This window comes from Urocitellus parryii, chromosome 11 (genome assembly GCF_045843805.1).
Source record: "Urocitellus parryii isolate mUroPar1 chromosome 11, mUroPar1.hap1, whole genome shotgun sequence".
In the NCBI taxonomy this organism is placed as follows: domain Eukaryota; kingdom Metazoa; phylum Chordata; class Mammalia; order Rodentia; family Sciuridae; genus Urocitellus; species Urocitellus parryii.
The window spans coordinates 20,325,453-20,348,859 of NC_135541.1; the positions used below are offsets into that span (position 1 = coordinate 20,325,453).

General features: G+C 41.0%; 1 protein-coding gene across 2 annotated transcripts; it reads right to left on the reverse strand.

Moving 5' to 3' along the window:
• Window positions 1-469: 469 nt before the first annotated feature.
• Ak2 (adenylate kinase 2) lies at window positions 470-22,372 on the reverse strand. Of its 2 annotated transcripts, XM_026406842.2 has the most exons (7): window positions 22,220-22,372; window positions 12,726-12,851; window positions 10,656-10,766; window positions 10,434-10,528; window positions 5,142-5,214; window positions 3,791-3,986; window positions 470-1,523 (listed from the first exon to the last, which is right to left on the reverse strand). In XM_026406842.2, the coding sequence occupies exons 1-7, from the start codon at window positions 22,310-22,312 to the stop codon at window positions 1,519-1,521; spliced, it is 699 nt and encodes a 232-aa protein (XP_026262627.2). In that variant the 5' UTR covers window positions 22,313-22,372; the 3' UTR covers window positions 470-1,518. The 2 variants fall into 2 exon arrangements, with proteins under 2 accessions (XP_026262627.2, XP_026262626.2); XM_026406841.2 differs by lacking the exon at window positions 470-1,523 and having other exon boundaries at window positions 1,530-3,986.
• Between the last annotated feature and the right edge of the window lie 1,035 nt (window positions 22,373-23,407).

The window sequence follows — 23,407 nt, forward strand, 5'->3', positions numbered from 1 at the left end:
ACACAGCCTGGCAGGAAGCAGGTATTTTTCTGTATATGTTCTGATCCAACTAACAATTTTTCCAACGTCTGTTATATGTCAGGCACCCAGCCAAAGCTTCTCCTTATAAACTTCATTTAGTACCAGTGCCTCAGAAAATGCATTACTGGCCTTTTTCAGATGAGGAAGCAGGAAAAGAGAGGAAACCAACATTGGGATCTGTTCTTGGTTTCCTGAACTCCAAGCACAGTGATATCTCTACTAGATCAAGCTGCCTAGTCTCAGGGATCAAGAAAAGGCCTAAGAGTTGATAGTTAAGAGGGTCTGCAGGTGCATCTTAGGACCACATACTTAGACATTCCTGTTACAAGGCTGCTAGTGACCATGAGAAAGTTTCCAGGCCAGGTACAGAATTGAACATCATTTTTCTAGCCCAGGTTTCCCTTAGGGGAGGGGGGAAAAAAGCCACAACAGGGGATACAAATTTTTAACATACTTTATTGACTTAGGGTCAAACAAGGCAGCATTTGGTCAATTAAGAAAGGCACCTCATTGAAGATAATACATCACAGTGCTGTCGAGTGTCCCACTCACAGGATATGAGGATGGAAAGGGTAATCTTTGGATGATATAGCTTAGGACACTTGTTCATTTTATTATTTTTATTTACTTATTTTTCATGGTGCTGGGGACTAAACTCAGGGCCTTGTGCATGCCAGGCAAGCATTATACGACTGAGCTACATCCCCAGCCCTTGCTCATTTATTAAAAAGGGTCCTTTCACACACCACAGATGAAAGAAGGCGTAAGATTGTGGCACGTGCTGGGTGGTTGCTGAGACCGTGAGCTTAGCCATGAGAGTGGTGAATCAGGGGAAGGGAAAGAGACCCACCTCCCCCTTTTTCCCCCAACACTAGAAAACTTGATTTGTGGAGCCCCACCTCCACCGATACACCCCTTATCTCTTTTAGGTGTGGAGATGATTTTTTTTTTTTTAAATTGATGCTGGGGATTGAACCAGGTCCTTGCACATGCTAGGCAAGTGCTCTATTGCTGAGGTACATCCCTAGCCTATAGAGATGATTTTTTGATCTTATGGTGTGGGGCACCAGCATTAACAATCAAACACTCTCTCTTCTAAGCTACAGAACACACAGGACCACATTTTGATTTCCTGCATTCTTGGCCTGGCACCCCATGAGGTTCTGAGATAAAAGCTGAGGTCTAAGAACACTGGCTTTAAAATATATTGAAACCAGTTCAGAGTAAATGAAAACCCGATTGCTTAGAAATACTGTATCACCCTATTTGTATCCACACCCTCAATCACAGTATTTTTTTTTAAATTAATTGTTTATATTTTTAAAACTCCCACCTACATGTAAAAAAAACCCCACTCACTACAACACTGCTGGTCTTCCAAATAGTCTTTCCCTCTCCATGCTTCCCCTGACACCCTTCCCCTCTGCCCAGCACCAAAGAGCAGGGATCATGCCGCGGGGTGATGAGCAGTGGTGCAGTCTCGCCTGGCCTTCTTTACTAGGCTGAAATAGAAAGGAAACAAGAGAGAACAAAATGGATTTTTAAAAACCAAGTAAATGTCAGAAAAGGTTGGCATGCACGCCCCAGCAACCAAATGCATTAAACACTGGACATTTTTCTGCCATGAAAGCTCTCATGCCTGCTGAGGTTAAGATTTTTTAATTAAATGAAGCGAAAATATAATCATAACCACCTCAGAAAGGTATATTATCTCCTGTGATCATTTAGTTTTCACCTGCAATTTAAATGTCACTTGCACACGTGTGTGCATGTGTGCACATGTAAATGTTGTGGACAGATGTCAAATATTTAAGAAAGGAACACACACATTCAGTTAGCAAACATTCAAGAACCCCGACTCTGAGACCAAATGCCTGAAACTATCCTTGGTCAAACATGAGTCAATTCCAAGATTCATGAGTTCACCCTCATTCAGAGAAGGATGTCAGACTCTTGGCAGGCATAGCTGATAGTTTTAGTTTCATTCTTCTTTCTTGTCCATTCCCAGAAGCCATGTGCTTCCCAGAAACACCCAAAACCAGACTGGGTTTCCATTAAGAAGGCAGAGTTAGATTAGAAGCAGGGGAGCAAAGTTGGGCAGAGGCAGCACTCACTCACTTGGCTAGGCGAAGAGGAAAACAAGGTGGCCACACATCCATGCCCAGTTTCCACGTGGGCAGAGATCAAGCCCTCCAGGAGTCTCACAGACAGTAGGACAGCTCAGGTCAGATAGGGACTGGGCACTTTATAGTCCATTGCAACGAGTCAGCAGCTGATTATGCTGAGGCAGGCAGAATTACTTACTGAATGTACCACTGACTTTCTAATGGTTTTTCCAGAGGCTGCAGGTTTTGTGGTCTCTTCACAGGAACCCATTAATTCATCTGTTTGCCACAATCAAACCAGAGACCAAAAGGCACAGCATGGACCCTAGGAAATGCTTAATAGCAGGGAAGCCAATGTTATAAACAAAAACTTTGTGACTGTCATAGGTGATCTTATTTTGGGGTGATTTTTTTTCTTGGGTTCCGTAGCTATTACCATCATGAAATAAAGGGTGAAAGACTGGATGGGAGGGAGAGATTTGGGTTTAAAAAGGACACATTTGATTTGGGTTTTATATCCTAGAGAGGGACTGGGTTTGAATAAATTCTGACCAAAATGAATAAAAGAACAGATCACCCCCCCAAATCACTATTTTGTTAATACTTGGAAACAAAGGCAAACATTAAAAACAAAGCAAAAAAACCTACCCTGGTCTCTCTTTGGGGAAGTAGATTTGGCTGTTCTCAGTTGTCCAGTCTGGATGTTCAGAAGACAATCTGAATTCCAAAGGACCTTTTACCTGGTTTAATTCTTTGAAACAATTCAGTTTTCAAACCCAAGTCCCAAAGGATCCATACCTTATAGCAGCACCATGATACAGATCACAAAAATATTTCAACCTGGCTTGGCTCTTTGTATAGTGATAACTTCTCCCAGTAAATTCTGGAATTTGCAATATAAGTGCCTTTTATTTTCCCAATTTGGGGGGAAATTAATAATCCCTATCCAGTTGCTGACTCTTGTAGCTTTTCATTGTAGACTGAAAAGTGGAATTCCCTGCCAACTCTCTACATCAGAAACTGTCTGATTTCATGTGACCTTGGACTTCTTATCAGCTGGGAAAAATACTATGAGGCTTTGGAACTGGGTACCTGGCAGATACCTGGTATGGTTTATTTTGGTTAAAAAATAAAGAGTATGGCTAAAGAAAGCTTGTCATCCCAGCAGCTCGGGAGACTGAGGCAGGAGGACTGTGAGTTCAAAGCCAGCCTCAGCAAGAGCAAGGTGCTAAGCAACTCAATAAAACCCTGTCTCTAAATAAAATACAAAATAGGGCTGGAAATGTGGCTCAGCGGTCAAGTGCCCCTGAATTCAATCCCCAGTACCTCACCACTGCAAAACAAAACAAAACAAAAAAAAAAACCCACAAGAGTATGGCTAAAGAAATAAATAGTTGGTAAAGCAACTGAGACCCAAACATAGAAAGTAGGAGTGACCACATACTGATAACACATATAGACACACAGATGAGATGAGAGTTGCCTACACACCAGGTACATCAAGCAAGTGCTTTTTAATCAGTAAATCAAGAGAGATTCTTCTAGCCTGAGGAAGGACGCTTCCCTTTGCCTGCCCTGCCATTCCTACCCACACCCTTAACAGGGATAGGAAGAAGAAATTCCTTTCTGAACCCAACATTAGATAAACATAACCAAATCTTTACATGTGGCTTTGGAGAAAGCTGCTAGGATGCTTGCAAATACGACATCAGGGGTCTGGGATGCATTGATGGCAGAGTGGATCCCCCGCTTCCTGTAGTACTCCACAAGTGGGGTGGTCTGGGAGTGGTAGGCTTCCAGGCGTATTTTCAAGGCCTTCTCATTATCATCTGATCGGCGGATCAAGGGTTCCCCAGTGATCTGAGAATAAGAAGGGGAATGAAAGGCTGGGACTATTTGCAAGGTTTCTTTATCCATGTCAGATGTGAGATGAGACTACTCTGTCTAGGATGTTGTCTGATCCCATAGTTCATCAGAAACAAAGACAGATAATCTAGACCCTCTTTGGTAAAGAATTTTCCCACTCCCAGTAGCAGACTAGCAGGTCCAGAGAAGTCAGAGAACCCATTAGAAACATGAGAAAAGGCCCTCAAGAGAGGACCTTTTTCTCACAGGTCTGTGCTTAGGCTATTCACTTTTCAAGATGAACACTTCTAGGGTGAGAAGCAAGAAAGATAGAGGCCCCCGAGACAAGAAGAATACATTGAAATTAGGGATGCATTAGTAATTATAATCCTAGTTGCTTTAGTATTTAGCATAAGTACCAAAGTGTCACCCATCAACATTCTAATAGTGTAAAGTGAAGTGAGAAAGAACTCTGAATGGTAGAATTACCAGTTTTTCAAAATGTGCCTAAATTATGATGGCTTTGGAATTTGTATTTATAGAACTTGGATGACCTGATGAACTTATCTGATATGACAAAAATAAATCCAGGAAATTCTCACTGTTGCCTGCACGTAACAGATCACATGCACTCCTTACTGCAAACGATCTAGTGACCATGTATGACCATGTATGAAACTCCAGGGTACAGCAGAGCAGTCTCTAGGATATTGTGAAGCAGAACTGATCAGTATACTTCTCTTCGGTATTACCCATCCACCCCCTAGTTCTGGGCTTCTCTGAAACCTTTTTCTGATTAGTGGACCACTTATGGTCATATCAGAGCAGGGTTACTTGGGACAGAAGATATTATAAGGCACTGGGAAACAGCTGGCACTAGCAGCTGCTTTGAGGTCAAGCAATAAACTACCCAGAGAGACACTATACAGATTTGTCACAAGCCATCTGATTTATTAACAGTGCTATTTTTCATGGTTAAGTTAGTAATATTGATAAAATAGAAGATGGAAAGAACAAAGGAGAGAGAGAGACAGAGAGAGAGAGAGAGAGAGAGAGAGAGAGAGAGAGAGAGAGACACACACACACATACACACACACACACACACACAGAGGGAGCAAAAAATGAAGGGAGAAAGAAGAAAGAACATTTCCTGTCCTGAGTTTACATACATCATCTTTCATGGGTTGCTTTGGGGGATTGAACTCCTCATGGTAGGACCGGCCACTTCTGGGGTGAATCAGCCTGAAAGACAGCAAATGTACATGAATCAGGTTGCCAGAAAGTAGCCTCTGCACCCCAAAAGTCTCCTGAATGAGCAAGAAAGACAGAAAAGCTGGATGTAAAGCCTTTAACCCAACAGAAAACCCAGTTAAAGGTAACTATTGATTTGGAAAATAACGACTTATGTAAAGGCAGAGTGGGTGTATTTTCTATTTTGACCAAACACAATGAGTGTTTAAAGAGGCAAGCTGCTAACATAACTACTTAATTCAGGACTTGAAAGAAGGAGTTCTGGTGTTGATCTCACATAGTCATCTATTCTATTCACTAGTTCATTCAATGAACATTAATAGTGCCTCGTCCAATTCAGGCCTTAAGTTGAAGCCTCAGACTAGTTGGAAGCAATGAGTTGAGATTTCTGTTCATAAGCAGTGCTTAGTCAGGGAAAGGACTGTGGAACATATAACTCTCGATCCTCCTGCCTCAACAGGAGGAACAGCCACTGCACCTGGATTAATGCCATTTTCCAAACCAGTTTGATTACAAAACCAAACAGCTGCTAACAGAAAAAAAAAAAAAAAAAAAAGAATTCCATGCACATGAATACCACGAGATAATGCAGCACACCTTTACAATCACATAGATAAAGCACAACCTAACCATTACAGGGCAATATTCAGGACAAATGATATATTAAAAAAGTCACCAAGTGGTACAGTGGTTTGTTCCTATAATACCAGCTGCTTGAGAGGCTAAAGGAGAAAGGAAACTTGAGCCCAGAGGTTTGAGTCCTGTCTATGATCAGATAAAACAATGTTTTGTTTTAAAACAAAAACATGTCACAAAATAGCCCAAGAATAGGTATTTATTTGATAAGGACTATGTAGCTAGTACCTGCATCTGCTGAAACCCCTTAGGCAACAAAGCCCGTGTTCCTGACCAGGAATATCTACACAAAAGCCTAGAAACCGAAGTAGAGAGGAAGGCAGCTCAAATTTTGCTCAGCAGCCAGGGTTTGCTTAAATTGTATGCTTTCCTAATTCTCTGCTTATCAAGAATTTGCTTATTTAAGTGATGGCTGCTCTCCTTACGAAGATCTGTTAGATCAGAGTTTCCCAACACTTCTCACATCTTGGCATACACAGAAATAATATTTGTACAACACTCAGGGGGCTTGCTCCTTGGGAGCAATGGGCACCCCAAGCCTATCCAGTTGCTCTGATGGCTGAGGGGATTAATAATCTTAGCACATCAGTTGGGAAATTCTACTAATTCTGTTTATATTACTGAAGTCATACATTAACAGCATGTGATACTACACTATTTTAATCTCAGCATATCTGAGGGGGTAGGGAGAGATGATTCATTTATGGCATAAGGTGATAGTAGGTCAATGGAAGGAGAAAAGGGGACAGGAGAGAACTGTGACTGCAACATGTACAGTGAGATTGGCCTCTCCATTATTTGAGTCCCTAGAAGAGGTCCTTTGATTCATCTATTCAGAAATGGCATCTGTTGGGAGGCCCAGGGAGAGGGAGAGCACAGGCTGCTGGGCTCAGCTGCCATGTCTATGGGAAAGGCTAGGGGCATGAGATGCAGCCCAGTGGTATTCTTCACCTGTAAGACACGTGGCACATAGCAGACATGTTGCAACAAATACAACTCTTTTCTTTTCTCATCTCTATACTACCATTTGTGAATTCCCAGATTCCCTCACACACAACATGCTCTTTCCCCATCCACAAACATTTTTTTTTTTTTTGCATAGTTGGCAAGCGCTCTACCACAAACTTGATTTTAAAGAGAAATTCAAGGCTCGTTTTCCAGAAGGTAAATGAAAGAAAGCAAGCCCAGTCTCCAGGTTCTCAAAATGGGATTAGTTTCAAGTATCAACAAAAACAGCTCCACGAGTCACTGGGCTGGCCTGAATATAGAGGCAAAAATAAGAAGCAACCAAGGCTGGAATTCTACAGACACTGTTTATTTTTATTTATTTATTTTTGGTACTGGGGATTGAACCCAGGAGTACTTTATCACTGAGCTATACCTCTGTCCCTTTTTATTTTGAGACAATCTATTGCTAAGTTACTTAGGGCCCAAGTTACTGAGGTTGGCCCCGAACTTGCATCCTCCTGCTTCATCTCCCAAATTGCTGGTATTACGGGTGTACACCACCCCATTTGGCATCAGCTCTTTTTATTAGCACTAGACATTAGGATAATGACACCAGAGAGCCAACTGGTAAGATAATTAGGATACTAGAAAACCAATACTGAGTAGGTGAAAAATAAAAACTATCACATTCAAGATACTAAATTATCATAAGTGAGGCTATAACTAATTCAGAAATCTATTATAGTGAGGTCCTTATCGCCTCAGACTTAAACAGGAGCTACATTGAACGGTCTACTATCTGCCTCCCTTCCTTCATCAGTACAGTATTCTAGGAAGCAGAAAGCAGGTTTCTGGTGATGGTTCTGCCACTCATCTACTCAGTGAATTTTGAAAAACATCTTTACTAGTCTGGCATGCCCTGTGAGGGAATGGGTCCTCTTCTTTGAGTGAGGAAGTCACACTAAACCACTCATTTCCAAAAAGAGGGGCCGAGTCTTCCCCTTCCACCCTTTATTGTAATACTGCAGCTAGTTCTTTAGAATGTCTGCTCCCTCCATCCCCACCCACTAGCTGCAGGCCTCCGTCATTTCATGTGGCTTATGTGCAAGCTCCAAGATGGGGTATTTATCTTGTTGCTCTTCTTCTTCAATTTACTTTATATGCTAACACCAAGGTAATGTTCTTAGAATGCACTTTTTGCCCCAACATCAAGTGGCTTGAGAACATCCCATGACTCCTGAACTCTTTGTCAAGTCCACCCTGTTCAGTCTGGTAGACCTCCCATCAAACTCCCATCTTCTCTTTCCAAAAGCACTTACTTTGCCCCCCATTTCCAGAGTACTCCTCCAGCTATGGAGCAGACAAGTTTGCTACTAGTCATAGGTAGAATTCCTCTCCAATGCATACTCAATTCTGCTTCTACTCCCTTCTTAGAAGTCTGACTCACTGAATTCTCTTCATCCAGAAAGGCTGAACTGATATCATACCTCTAGGCAGCTTCTCTCCCTGTCTCCAGACTGTTCTTGAACCTCCTACTGTACTAAATTACTGAATAGCCCAGATTTCAAATATATGACTCTTTGAGGTCAGAGATGGGCATCATTACACTGTTCCTCCTGTAGAGCCTCTCCTGGTCCTCCACCAGCAGGGTTAATAACTATGCTATGTAGAAAGCAGGTACTCAGGAAGCTGAACCCATTGAGTCAAAGGTCCCCAGTGTCACCTGGTTCTGTTTACATCTGCTTTGCACCTCAGGGACTCCAGGCCTAGTGATGTTTTTAACTGTCAATCCTATTGCTTGTTGGCCTGCATGAACTTTGTCTACTCTGTACCCAACAGGGATCCAAAGGAAAAAAAAAAGTCCCTTCAATTAAGGAGCCTATGGAACAGCTGAAAACATGAAACTTGGACATTTGAAAAGAAAATTAATATAAGGTAGATATGACTAATTTTTACAGCCTTCTAGGAAAACATTTCTCCTATCACTTTGCCATCTATTTATATGTCTGTCTTTCTCTTTGAAGGTATGGATGATAGATACATAAAATATGTTCAACCTCAGAAAATCAAAATAGTCTAAAACAAGAACACATTTTCTTCCTAATTAAAAATTTACATGTCATATAATGATCACACTTAACAATTTAACAGTGGCTAATCAAAAGGAACACAAATGTACAGCAATAAGGGAATACTTAAGTAAGGAATGTTCTACCTACTACATGAAATTTCAAGTGACAATTAAAAATAATGATCATAAAGGCTGGGATTGTGGCTCAGCGGTAGGGCACTCGCCTAGCACGGGCGGGACCCGGGTTCGATCCTCAGCACCACATAAAAATAAAGGCATTGTGTTGTATCCATCTATACGTAAAAAATAAATGTTTTTTTAAAAAATAATGATCATTGGGGCTGGGGATGTGGCTCAAGCGGTAACGCGCTCGCCTGGCATGCGTGCGGCCCGGGTTCGATCCTCAGCCCCACATACCAACAAAGATGTTGTATCCGCTGAGAACTAAAAAATAAATATTAAAAATTCTCTCTCTCTCTCTCTTAAAAAAAAAATAATGATCATAGATATCTGCATAGATCAAAGTGCAATGACCACTTTCCTGAGACTTCATTAAACTGAGAAAGATAAAAAAAGGTATAGCCCATATTCAAGAGAAGAACGGAGGAACGGAGGGTCCTTTTTTTTTTTTTTTTTTGGTAGCAGGGATTGAACTCAGGGACACTTGAATAGTGAGCCACATCTCCAGCCCTATTTTATATTTTATTTAGAGATAACATCTCACTGGGTTGCTTAGTGCCTCATTGAGCTATTTAGGGCTTTGCTAAGATGCTGAGGCTGGCTTTAAACTTGCCATACTCCTACCTCAGCCTACTGAGCCACTGGGATTACAGATGTGTGCCACAGCGCCCAGCTGGAGGGTCCATTCATGATTGAGAACTTTTTTTTTTAAATTTTATTATTTATTTTTTAGTTATTGGACACAACATCTTTGTTTGTATGTGGTGCTGAGGATTGAACCCGGGCCGCAAGCATGCCAGGCAAGCGCGCTACCAATTGAGCCACATTCCCAGCCCCAGAGAACTTCTAACATATTTCTGCACTATGAACAAATATTTCCTCTATTTTCTAAATTTTGTGTAGATGGTCATATTATTTTTTATAATTAATAAAAAGCCCACAGCAAACAATGAAACTCCACTGAAATCAGATTTAGAAAGCACTAAAATAGAGATACACCTGTAAGGAATTTCTTAAGCACCTACTATAAGCAAAGCTCTGAACTATGTACTTTGTTATCTAACATGCATCTGAATAGGACCTGAAGCAGGTACTATCAACCCTATACCACAGAAAAGGTAACAGCCTTAGAGAGAGGTTAAAAAAAGTGCCTAGGGTAAAAGATAAAAAGATAGGACTGAGATGCTGACTTTAAATCCCTTGCTCTTTTTCCTATATTATCAATTCATGTCACCACTTCAGTGGATGTGACCAATAAGATCAATCCTTGTTGAAATGGCACTAAGCTTCATGGGTGGGATTAGGTAAGAGCAATTCTCATAGTATGACAGATTTGAGGAAACATGAAAAGAAGGGACCTTCAAGGGACAAATACCTTCCAGTGATTCTCCGGATTAGCAGGGAGTCTGGAATGCGGAATTCAATCACAGAATCAAGCTTCTCTTTCCTCTTCTCCATGAGGTCATCAAGCTGTAAAAGAGTGTGACCCACCTAAGTTATCAGAGCTTGGTCAGACCCATCTCCTTCAAAGGGATTAAGAGATAAAGGGCCAGAGTTTGCTCTCAGGAAATGGTAACAGAAATAATAAACAACTCACCATTTCTGCCTGTCTCACAGTCCGAGGGAAGCCGTCCAGAAGAAAGCCATTTTTGCATGACGGGGTCTCCAAATTCTTCTCAATAAGCTCCACTACCATTTCATCACTCACCTGGAAGTAAAGAACAAAACAGCCTTGGGTTTAAATTTGTTAACTAGGTGACATTAGTCTATCTTTAGGGTCAAAAGTTTTTATTTGTTTCACTTAATTACTAAATGGCAAGTCCTCTTGACCCCAAAGAAGCAAAAATGAGAGCAAGTGGCTCCATTTGCAAGACCTGGTTTTGTCATTGTTCTTGTAGTTGCCATACATATTCTTTTCCCTTGAAATTCTCTTGTGTTCCAAAAATCTGGGTGAGGGAAGGGGATTTTATAGTCTGTCAGATCACCAGAACTCCATGTGGTAGGTCCTGAAGGCCTCTCTTGCTACTAGAGTCAAGAGTCCTAACCATCAGATAACAGCTTATCAACAACCAGCTGACTTCAAGGCACAAGTGAGGGTCTATGGCTAAGATATCATCCAAGAAAACCAGGATAGAAAAGGGATTGATTAGAATGCAGGCAGACACCAACTATTCCTGATTCACAATTTTGATTGGGCTAACAGTATAACGACTGAGATATGTGCTTGGTCACACATCTGGGCAATCCTGAATATAAGACAACAGAGAACTTCACTGAATTGGTAAGACTGGATCAGAAATATGGAACTGAAGGACCTGTATGTTTCTGAACCTCTCTGAAACCCTAATAAGGACCCCTCTCAACTTTCAAAATCTGGTTCTTCTGCTGAGCCTTTATAGAAACAAAAGTTCCTACTGTGTGTTGCAGTGAAGGTTTCTCATTATGGTAGCTAATGGTCTTTTGTCAGGACTCGTTAGGGACTCGTTAGGAACTAGGGGACAAAGTATCAGCTCTATGACTAAGAGAAGGTTGGAGAGAAGCAATCCTATGGTCACATCCCAAATTTCTCAGTACAGAATTTTCTGCCAAGACCTTATGTCCAAAATAAAATATCTAGCTGCTGACTTGACTGAAAGCCTCATTAACATAAATGAATAGCTAGAAAAGAAATGGTTAGGTGGGCACACATACTATGGGGTAACTCCAAGCCTAAAAGGAAATCAGAGGTGAAAGCAAAACTCAGTAACTTCCCCAGCCAACATAATCAGACACAAAAATACCAGAGAACCAAGCACAAAATGACTTCTGAAGGTGATTTCTAGAGGTCAAGTTCTAGAATAACTCAGTTATAATTAAGCTCTGGCATTAATTAGAGATTTAGTATCTAATACATTGTATTTGTCCAATCAGGCCAACCGGTCTAAACTCAAGAGAAAATTCCATTATATTCCCCAAGTAGAATTATTTTTGTTCCAATTGCTAACTCCCTTGTTAGAGACAGAGAACACGGCCATGCAAGAGGTTAAAAAATATATCTGTGACTTTCTGAGTCTTCTTTTGAATACCCCTGAGTTCTGGCTTAGGGATGGCAGTTTCAGTCTTGGCCCTAAAATTTTAATATATTACAATAAAGCATTAGGCATAAAGGAACCTCAAGAATACTGTGAATAAGGGATGTAGCTCATTTGGCAAAGTATTTGCCTACCATGGGCTGGGTTCAATCCTCAGCATCACCAAAAAAAAAAAAAAAAAAACCCCAAAGAATATTGTAAATAAATTCAGAGTCACAAATTCAGAACATACGAGGTAATTTGCTATTCTAAAAATTTATATAATGTAATATAATAGAGTACAGGGCTGCCCTAAAGAACTTTCAGTGATGATGGAAATGTTCTGTGTCTTTGTTGCCTGGTGAATACCCAAAACATAGCTAGCACAGTTGAATTTTATTTATTTATTTATTGACTGACTGATTGTGGTGCTGGGGTTTGAACCCAGGCCTTTGGGCATGCAAGGCAAGTATTCTACCAACTGAGCTATATCCCCAGGCCACACACAACTGAATTTTAAATTCATATAAAGTGCCACATGTGTTTGGTGGCTATTATATTTGGATTGTGTAGATCTAGACTCAGGAATATCAACTCACTAATGCGACCAAACCTACCAGTTTCCCAGCATCCATAGTTGCTTTCAACTTTTTTCCCAGTTCTGAGCCAGAAGCCACCATGGCCCTCAGCATATCTCCAGTGGCCAAATGGCAGACACAGAAGTTTTCTGCCAATTTGGGGGCCTGTGGAAGAAAGACAAAAAACAAGATACAGTTAACCCTGCAGACCCTGGTATCAGATTGCCTGGGCATAAACCTGATCCTACCACTGTGTAAATTCAGTCAAGTTCCTGCTTTCTTACTTATAAAGAGATAAAAGCACCACATATCATATTCTAATGTAAATTACTGGATTATGAAAACAATTATACATGACAAACATGTAAACTACTATTATCACTACTTTCACTATTACAAATGGGAAGAACAAAATTATTAATACTTCACATACCTGCTGTGAAGCTTAAATAAGATCATGCATATAAAGCATGTGGCATAGTACTGGGCACATAATGTGCTGAGTATCTGCCCAAGAATGAACGTGTTATTGTCATGTACTGTGACAACTGGGCCTGGAAGCTAAGGGCAGGGTGAAGAACACGTCTGCTTCCCAGCAGGGGTTCCTCCCCTCCTGTCATGAGGTAGCTGCATCACCTTGGTCAAATCACTTAACTTCTCATAGACTTGGCTTCCTTATCTGTTTAACATGAAGGCAAAAAAGAGAGAGAAAAAAAAAGCTCCATGTCAGAAGGTATCTGTGAGGCTTATATTGATATAGAAGCAGAGCATATGGCAAACAGCACCCACATGGTAGCTCTGGATGCAGTATAGCCTTGTGGTTAAAAGCATCGTCTTGAAAGTCAATCTGCCTGGGTTTCAGACTCCAGGTCCACCAATCACTACATGTGACTTGAGAAGTTACTTCACCTTTCTAGGTTTCAAATTTCCTCTAAGTGAAATGGAGATGGTAATATTACTTATCACTGAGTTGATGAGAAGATTCTGTAGAATTCTGTATATGTAGGCCTGGCACATAGTAAGTCCTCAGTGAGCATAACCCCTGCCTTAGATCTATATTCACTCTTAGACTCTGTCTTCAAAGATTCAATAGTTTGGTGGACTATAAATTGGAACAGAATTAGAACATGAAAAGACCTCAGACAGGGAGCATTTTTCCACTAAGCTCTTTGTAGTGGCAAAAAAGAATTCAGAATTCACAGAGAACTGAATTGGATCAAAGAACTTAATACTTAGCTTTCTGGTTCAGTTGTTTTAGGAAGTTAAGTAGTTTGGAAACTTGTTCAAAACCAGTTTGTTCTCTGAGTTTTCTTAGGTGCACACAACCAAAGTAAATGGGGCTCAATGCAGGAAATTCTGGTTTTTGATTCATGGACTGATTCAATTGGAGCAAAGAAATTACTTTATAATGAAATGGAACCCATATGAGAAAGCATTAAAAACTTTGCACTTTGGGAAAATAGTGAAAGTGAGAATCGGCTGGCAGTGGAAAACCAAGCTGGCACTGTGGTCATACATTCAATCTCTCCTTGGTTGTTGAAATTAACTTGGGTGAATCATTTGGAGGTCAGCCTTGCTCATGGGAAAAAGGTAACCAAAACACTACAGAGAAAAGCTGTTAGCACAGAACCTAATTGTTCTATCATCCTTCCCAAACTGCGAGGCTCTTCTACACTGTTCTAGGTAATTGGATTCTACAGCTGCATGAAGAACTCACACTAATAGGAAGATGAGGCATGGTGAAAGACTACTTCTTGTTGGCTGCATGGGAGTTCATGCAAAGAATGTGGATGGGCTTGAAGCCTAATGAAGTAACTATTGTAATCCCATCATACTTCAAATTTATGCTTTAGAGTAGTTTTTCAGACTACAAACTGCCTGGAGGGGTACTATTTACATGCAGATTATGATTCCAGAAGTCCAGCGCTGAGCAAGTGCTTAGCAAGTGCTTAATTTTAAACCAGCTTCTAGGCCTGGATGGGCGGCTGGCCACTGGGCCACACTGTGAAGAGGAGCCTAGAATTCACACAATCACACTCTGCAGTTGGCCAGACTATTTCTGAACCCAAGTACCATACTCATTACCTCTTTGAGGATCTTGTGGGTGGTGGAGAACTTTTTTGCGAGGAGTGGATGGGAATGGCTAAAACTACTAGAGGCAGCATGCTGGGGCTTAGTAGTTCTCAAACATCAGTATAGAAGGATCCTGACTTCTCCCAGTACAACTTAGGATATTTTGGTTTTATCACAGTTTTCTTTTTGATACTGGAGATTGAGCCTGGGGCACTTTTCCACTAAGCTACATCCCAGTCCTTTTTATTTTGAGCTAAATTTCCTCAGCTGGCCTTGAACTTGTAATCTTCCTGCCTCAGTCTACCAAGAGACTGGGATTACAGGAGTGTGCTACAATGCCTGGCTTTTATATGGTTTTAAAGAGATATACATTCAGTTGAAGCTTTGAACTTTCATAGGCTAGCAAAACGTGGAATGACCCTCTTCTGTGATGCTGGGCAAAGGCAATAGACACTGGGTTTCAGACTCCAGTTCCCAGTTGGTCATAAGATCATGAGTGGAAACAGCTGATAATGTACAACATACTGTGTTGCTAAGCTATGTTTAATAGATTATATGTACTAAATGCATTTTCAACATACAATGGATCTTATCTGGAAGTAACCCTATCCTAAGTAGAGCACTATATCATTGCAATCACGTGAGGCACTTGCTTAAAGTATAAATGCTAGACCCACCCTTACAGTTACGATTCAGGGGTTCTCATATAGAGCCTTGGGATTCTGATGCACACACAGTTTGTGACACTCTGGGGTAGTGGCAAGAGACTGAGTTTTGTATTGGTACACATCTGGATTGGAAACCAGGTTCTATCATTCACTCAAAATTACCATGGGGATTTAATGAGAGTATGTGTGCAAAATCATTCAGCATAGCCAGGCAAGGAGGTGCACATCTGTAATCCCAGTGACTTGGGAGACTCAGGCAGGAAGACGGCAGGTTCAAGGGCAGCCTCAGCAATTTAGCAAGGCCCTAAGCAACTTAGTGGGACTGTGTCTCAAAATAAAAAAGTAAAAATTACTGGGGAGGTAGCTCGGTGCTAAAACACCCTGGGTTCAATCTCCAGTACAAAACAAAAGAATCATATCCTGCAATACTGCTGGATATACCACCCTCTCCCTACCACACAAACACACAACACTTAGAAGCTTTCTATATCTCAGTGCTAAGACATTAGTACTGAGACAAATATCTTAGTCTGACACTCAATGCCCTCCACAATCAATCCTACATTTGGCAAGCTCTTCAAACTTCCTTCTGAAAGTACTCTACATGTATGTCCTGCCTGGCACCACTCAGGCAAGTTGCTGTTATGTATGGTTCCCACACATAAAATAGGCTCTTCTCTACAAAGGAATGCCCTCTTCCTTTCCTCTACTGGTCTCAGCCATATCCTTCTCTACAGTAAAATTTTGCATCCATTTCTCCCAACAAAAAACCTTACCAATGACCTCTTCTTCCTCTGAAGAAAATGCCAAGCAATTTTCCAAGCATTAATTTACAATATTTAGTATGCATAATACATAATAAACCCAAGAGGTATGAGCTATTTCTATCTGCTCTCTACAGAAGAAATTCAGAGGCTAGTTGTCTAGGATCACAAAACTAGTAAAAGCAGAGCTGGCAGCTGGTCCCATGACTGTAAAGGCCTAGCTCTTATCCATGACACTAAATGGCCTTAAAACAACTGAGTGTTAGTGTAGCATAGCTGTACATATGAGAGGGGCGTGTGTGTGTGTGTGTGTGCAACCACAAGATTTCACAGTGCTGGCAATGTTCTGTCTTGATAATGGGTGTAAGCTATACAAAACTGTGTTAACACTGTAAAATTCATCATTTTAAAAAGTATTTGCATCTTTCCCTATACATATTATACTTTCATGTAAAAGTTTTTTTTTTTTTTTTTTTTTTAATTATAGAAACTGTGTTTAGATTTCAGCTCTGCCTCTTACTGGGGCTATCATCACCAACCTCACTGGTTGGGTAGGAGGATATACAGGAGGCCTGTGACAAATTACAGTTCTTGTTCTATTCCTGAACTAACTTGGCATTTGTGTTACTTATCTGATGCTTCCCACAGGGCAACTTCTACTAGCACGTATTTTTAAAATTCTATTTACTTATTTTTTTTCTTTTATTCGGACATTATAGTTGTGTTCATTTTGACATTATACACGCATGGAATTTAATTTACTCCATTTCAGTCCCTGGTGACCTTCCCTCCTCTCCCCTCCCCACTATTCTCCTTCTACTCTTATTGTTCTACCTTCCACTCATTTATACATTTTATTTTTTTTTAATTATTTAAAAAATTTTTTTTGTAGTTGTAGATGGATAGAATGCCTATATTTGTTTATTTTTATGTGGTGCTGAGGATTGAACCCAGTGCCTCACTCATGCTAGGCAGGCGGTTTGCCGCTGAGCTACAGCCCCAGCCCTCATTTATATATTTTAAATTGGTGCTTTATAGATAACTAGTGTGTACTTCTTGTATGCATATCCAAAATGATGACTGATGAAGAATCAGGCAGACATGAGTTCAAATCCTGCCTTTGCTACTTACTGTGTTTGTATCCTGTAGCAAGATATAGCCTTAGGGCCTCAATTTCTGTAAAAAAGGTATGGATAACGACAGAACATATCTTCTAGGGTTATAAAAATTAAATCAGATGAAGCATGCAAAATCTTTAGCTTGGGGTCTGTCACATAATGAGTAAAGGGTTACAACTATGCTATAATTATTACATTCTACTGAGTCACGCAGCATAGGAGAAAGTCCAACTTGGGGAAGCAGACAGCAGCAGAAAGAGCACTGGAATCATTCAGGCATAATCTCTACCAATTACTTGCTCCAGAGCCAAGAGAACAAGTCATTGAATTCTATTTCTCCAACTGTAACAGAGGGGATGTGAGTGTGGGTCTTAGAGTTGCTGTGAATTTAAATTCACTAGAGTAATTGAATAAACCTGAACTGGGAGATGGCAAGTGATTGCCTAAGTGTACTTGGCCTCCAATAACTGGCCAAAGCTGGACACGTTGGAAAAACAAGGAGGGACTGGCAGAGGAAAAGAAAAGAAACACACTTATTTTTGGCTACACTGGAGGAATATCCAACTCTAGAAGGGAGACAGAAATAAAGTTATTTAAATAAAATAACAAACCCAAGTATTCTAGATGTTTTAAAACCTTTCACTGACACAAAAACAGTTTTTAAATGGTTAACCATTTTAAATTGAGGAATTAAAAAAAAAGATTTAAGTCATGCCAACATAAAATACCTAAAATAATAAATATAGCAGGAAGTAGTAATAGGAAGAAAACTTCTGAGAAGGCACTGGGCACTAATTCCAGGTTAGGGATTTTACATTAAAGGTGGCAAATATTTGTCAATAGGGGACAGTCAGGCAATGTAAATGAGTGAAATGATTCTAATGTAAGCAATAGGCAGCAAAGGGGACTGTGCAGGGGACAGGAGAGTACACTGACCATCCAAAGTAACAATATTACTCAGTTGCAACAGATTACTGCTGTGCTGGAATGGAGGCCCATGGCTGCCAGACATTCTAATATTTTTTTTTAATTTTTAAAAATGTTTTTAGTTGTTGATGGACCTTTATTTTATTCATATAGGTTGCTGAGAATCGAACCCAGTGCCTCACATGTGCCAGGCAAACACTCTACCATTGAGCCAGAGCTGCAGCGCCCCCCTTTAAAAAATAACTTTATTTTGTTTATTTATTATTATTATTTAAATATCTTTATTTTTTTATTTTTTTTAATATTTATTTTTTAGTTCTCAGCAGACACATCTTTGTTGGTATGTGGTGCTGAGGATCGAACCCAGGCCGCACGCATGCCAGGCGAGCGCGCTATCGCTTGAGCCACATCCCCAGCCCTAAATATCTTTATTTTTAAAAAATTTTTATGTGGTGCTGAGACTCGAACCCAGTGCCTCACGCATGCCAGGCGAGTGCACTACCACTTGAGCCACATCCCCAGCCCTTATTATTATTTTTAATGTGGTGCTGAGGCTCGAATCTAGTACTTCACACATGTGAGGCAAGCACTCTACCACTGAGCCACAACCCCAACTCTCTAATTTTTTTTTTAATATTTATTTTTTAGTTTTCGGCAGACACAACATCTTTGTTTGTATGTGGTGCTGAGGATCGAACCCGGGGCACACGCATGTCAGGCGAGCGCGCTACCGCTTGAGCCACAACCCCAGCCCAGCTCTCTAATTTTTTAAGATAAATTGGAGCTCTGAGTTTAAAGAGAAATTGAATTTAAAGAGAAATTTCCCAACTGAAATATTCCATAGTATGTATTATTTTGAAAGCTGACAATTAAAGAGAACAAATTAAGCATTATCTTACTTTTTCAATATTAATGGGTACAAATAAAGGAGGACAGAGATAGTTCAGCTAAGAAATGAAAAAGGAGTGATATAATTAGAACATCATCACTTTGCTACCCATAAGGAATTAATGGACCTAGGCACTGAACAGCTATGGATGTGAATACCCAGAGACAAAAAAGTATCAAGTAGGTGCCTGTTAATGGAGAGCAGAGCATCACCTGTAGTAGCTGGGCCAATAAATTGATCCTAAATCTGAATAAGTATATGGGTTAAACTAAACATTTATAGGAAATAGGACAGAAGAAAATGTTAAACACACCATAGGAACACAATAAAAAATTTCAGAAATGAGCAATAATACTCCCAGGACAAACTAGTTTTCCGTACAAAAATGTAGGATTTAAAAAAAATAAAGAGCAAAAAATTAAAAGAGACTATCATATTTGTGAGACAAATGGAAATTTGAACATTAACTACTATTAAAATTGTTAATTTTTTAGGGGATATTGTATTCATATTTTTTCAAAAAAGAATTGATCTTTTAGAGATGTACGTTGAAATATTTACAAATGATAAACTATGATACCTGGGAGATGCTTTCTGAAGGGAGAGTGGGTGGGGAAGCAATGACCACCAGCTAATGGTTACGGGGACCCATTACACCATCCTGTCTTGTTTGACGTATTCAAAACTCAACATAATAAAAAAGTATGGGTGTGGAGTATGTCTGCAGGTGAAATGTTGCTACAGACTGCCACTTGCTACCTTCCTTTGGTTTATTACCTTTTTAAATTTCCCAGTACTGGGCATTGAACCCAGGGTGCTTTACCATTGAGCTATATCCCCAGCCCTTTTTATTTTTGAACAGGGTCTCATTTAGTTGCCCAGGCTGGTCCTCAACTTGCAAATCACCTAGCTCAGCCTCCTGAGTAAGCTGGGATTACAGGTGTGTGTCACCACACCCTGCTCAACTCTTTTTTAATTGCATGAAACTACAACCACCAGTATTTCTATGGTTCCCACAATGCAAAGGAAGCTGTACAGAGATTGTGACTTGTGTAAATCTTAATCCTTCCTCAAGTCCCAGTTCTAATATTCTCCACAAAGCCTTCTCTTCTACCATTCATCAACTACCATGGTCAACTTCTGTCATTCATCACCTACATTAATCAACTGTATTATTTTCCTCAAATGTCCTGAATTAGTCATCTTTTACACTGAAATACATTAGAGTCAGGGGGAGAGGAGATATGTTACTGAGATAAGGGAGTCAATATTCATTCAACACCTACAGTGTGCTAGGCTGTCCACTAGCTACATCTGGACACATTATAAATATATGAAGCATAATTGTTCAGCATCCTGGTGAATTTTTCATTTTTCAGGTGAGAAAACTAAGACTCTGAAGTTACACAGCTTGCTAGACTATAAAGCTCTTGTCTCAGCACTAGGATGGTTGTGCATTTCACAACTATTGAACCTACCAATTTCAATGTAAGTTAAGGAAAAGAGCCAAAGATGCATTTAAGCTACTGTTAGTACTGAGTCACTCACAGCAAAAATCTGCAAAGTCTAAGATTAAACATCTCTAGGCTACAGATTACCTAATAATTGAGGTGGTAACAGGAAGGAGATGTCAACATCATTGAGTACAAGGGGATTAGGTACTGGGTGGGGCCCCAAGAAGAATCAGCTCAGTTTATGGTGAGAAAAGGGAAAGTGGTCTTGGTCCTTCCTGACCCAGGTGGAAAGCAAAGTCACAGGAATGTTTTGAGCCTTCTAGACCTCCCTTTTCCTCATCACCCACATTAATCTGTGTCATTCATCCATTTTTAGTAATCCTAATAAATGTCAAGTAATGTGCTGAGTGCCACAGGGGTCCCAAGAATGAGTGACATAGTCTGTTTGCCAAGTTTTTTTTGTTGTTGTTGTTTTGTTTTTGTTTTTTGGTAAAGTGTCCCTGGTTGTTTTCAAACTAATGGCCAAAATGATCCTCTTGCCTGAGCTTCCCAAGTAGCTGGGACTATAGGCATGGTCTCTAGGCCAGGCTTGCCAAAACTTTTAAACTTGGTCTGTGCTATGAAGAGTGGGCATAAAACAGTCCCCATTCACCTAGAAGCCCAGACTTTCAGAAATTCCCTCTTTAGTGCCTAATGATAGGCTGAAATCCAAGGCCCAGGGTCTGTGCTGTGGGGCAATGCTAAACCCTGGGCAGGAAGGGGACATCAATAATCAACTTAAGGGCTTCCAAAACCTAAATGAGATCATAAATCCCAACTCTGATCAATGGCCCCTTTATTTCCCAGATCTAGAGGGGGCTCAGATGCCAAGTGAGGCCCTGTAGTCTGTTAGGCCAAAAAGCCAACTTCAGACTCCAATCCTTTGGAGGCCCAAGTTTCCATAAGACCAATTTCACTAACTTGGGAAAGTCATTTGACTTTTCTGGGCCTGTTTTCCTATCTGTTGATTCATGAAGCTATGAAATTTTTAAGTTCTCTCTCATCTAAAATCATTTAAGTTATCCTGCGCTGCTCAGCCTTCAGCTGTTCGGTGTTCACCCCCTTCCCCAACTCGTGGCTCACATCTATCATACCTCATTCTCTTAGCTGCACTCCTAATCCCACACCAGCTCCCATTCTGCCTCACGTGTTGGAGATGTTCCTCTACCAGCGGTCGTTAATCATTATCAAAAAAGTTCTCCTACCCATAGTGCCTGGAACGCGACCCTAACTGGACAATTCACTTCCAACTCGCAAGGAATCTTGTCTCCGTTGAGTCTATAATTCAGAGTCCCAGGCTCACCCCAACCCTCAAAGCTGTACTCTAACCCACAAGGCATCCAACTACCCCGAGATCCTTTCCCCCCACACGACACGCCAATTCTGGATCCTTCAAGCATGCTAATCCTAACCCAAACTCCTCGATCTCCTATGTGGACCCTCCTCCTAAACACGCCACCAAAACCGGAGATCCTGGCCAGGGTCCCCCCAGGCCTCAGCCCACCGCCGGCTGCTGGGCGAGAAAAGGGCTTCCGGGTCTCCGGCCGCCCTGACCTTGGAGTTTGGCGGGCTCCGCTGCCCAGCCAGGTCCGGACGCTCACCTGCGTACCCTTGCCAGCCCCAGGTGGCCCCAGCAGCACAGCCCGGATGCCTTTAGGACACTCGGGTTCGGCTGCCGGCGCGTTGGGAGCCATGTCAGCCAAAGCCTCTCGCAGCCACCCGCCCGCACACCTCACAGGTCCAGTACTACCAGGCCAGTGAGCCACGCACGCCACGCACGCCCCGCTCGCGCTCTCACTGGCCGGTCTCCACGTCCGTCAGACCTCTCTAGCCCGCCCCTGAGGACGACTGACCCTTCAGTTTACCAATCGTGTGGCGACACTAATAACTGCTGCTTCTTATTGGGCATAATCGCTGGGGGAGTTGGGAAGAGGCGGGCCATCTTGTACTAAGTTGGGCGGGGCGCTCGTGGCGCTCGAGGCTGGTGTACGGAGTGGGCGGGAAAACGTGAAAGAAGACCAGAGCCGAGGCTAGGGGTTCTAGTTCGGTATTTGACAGTTAATGACATCCGCTACTCCATTTTAGTCCTATGAACTTGTCGGTGGGTGTATAAATGGGTAAAATCATTCTAAGAAAGTAAATCGACAGTATGCATCACGCACTCTTTGGTCCGGCAATTCCACTTCCAGGAATTAAAAGGATAGTATCAAGGATATGGGTAAAGATTTGTGTAACAGATGCTGCCTCACTTAACAATAGCCCTAATAAATAAATAAGGCAGCAATTCAAATGTCCAACAATTCGAGATTGGTTAAATAAATTGCAACAAATTTGTGTATTGGAATCTCTCCCATCGTATTTAATTATATGGGGAAAATAAATGTTCACCCAAATGATACAAAATTGCGATTACAGTAATCCCAATTTTACTTAACAGTTGCAAGGGGGGACCTCCAGTGTCATTTAGAGGAGCGTCTCCCTTTCTTTGCGCATTATTGTATTTCCCAAAAATTCTATAATGAATTTTATTTAAACAGGTATTAATTTTATAAGAAAAAAACTCTTAAGTCAGGAAAAAAGATAGTTTCCTTTTTTGTTGTTTGTTTTTTCAAGAGAGACAACCCTCTCTTGGACAGAAATGATTTCTACAGTTTTTTGGTGTGTGAAAGTTTGATCCAGCCCCAAGGGCCCTTGAGATCTTTATTGACAGTGTGATTAGGAAACTGTTATGTTCCACCATGGATTTAGAGCAAATGTTTACTACATCTTAGTGGTGAATTTGCTCTCCT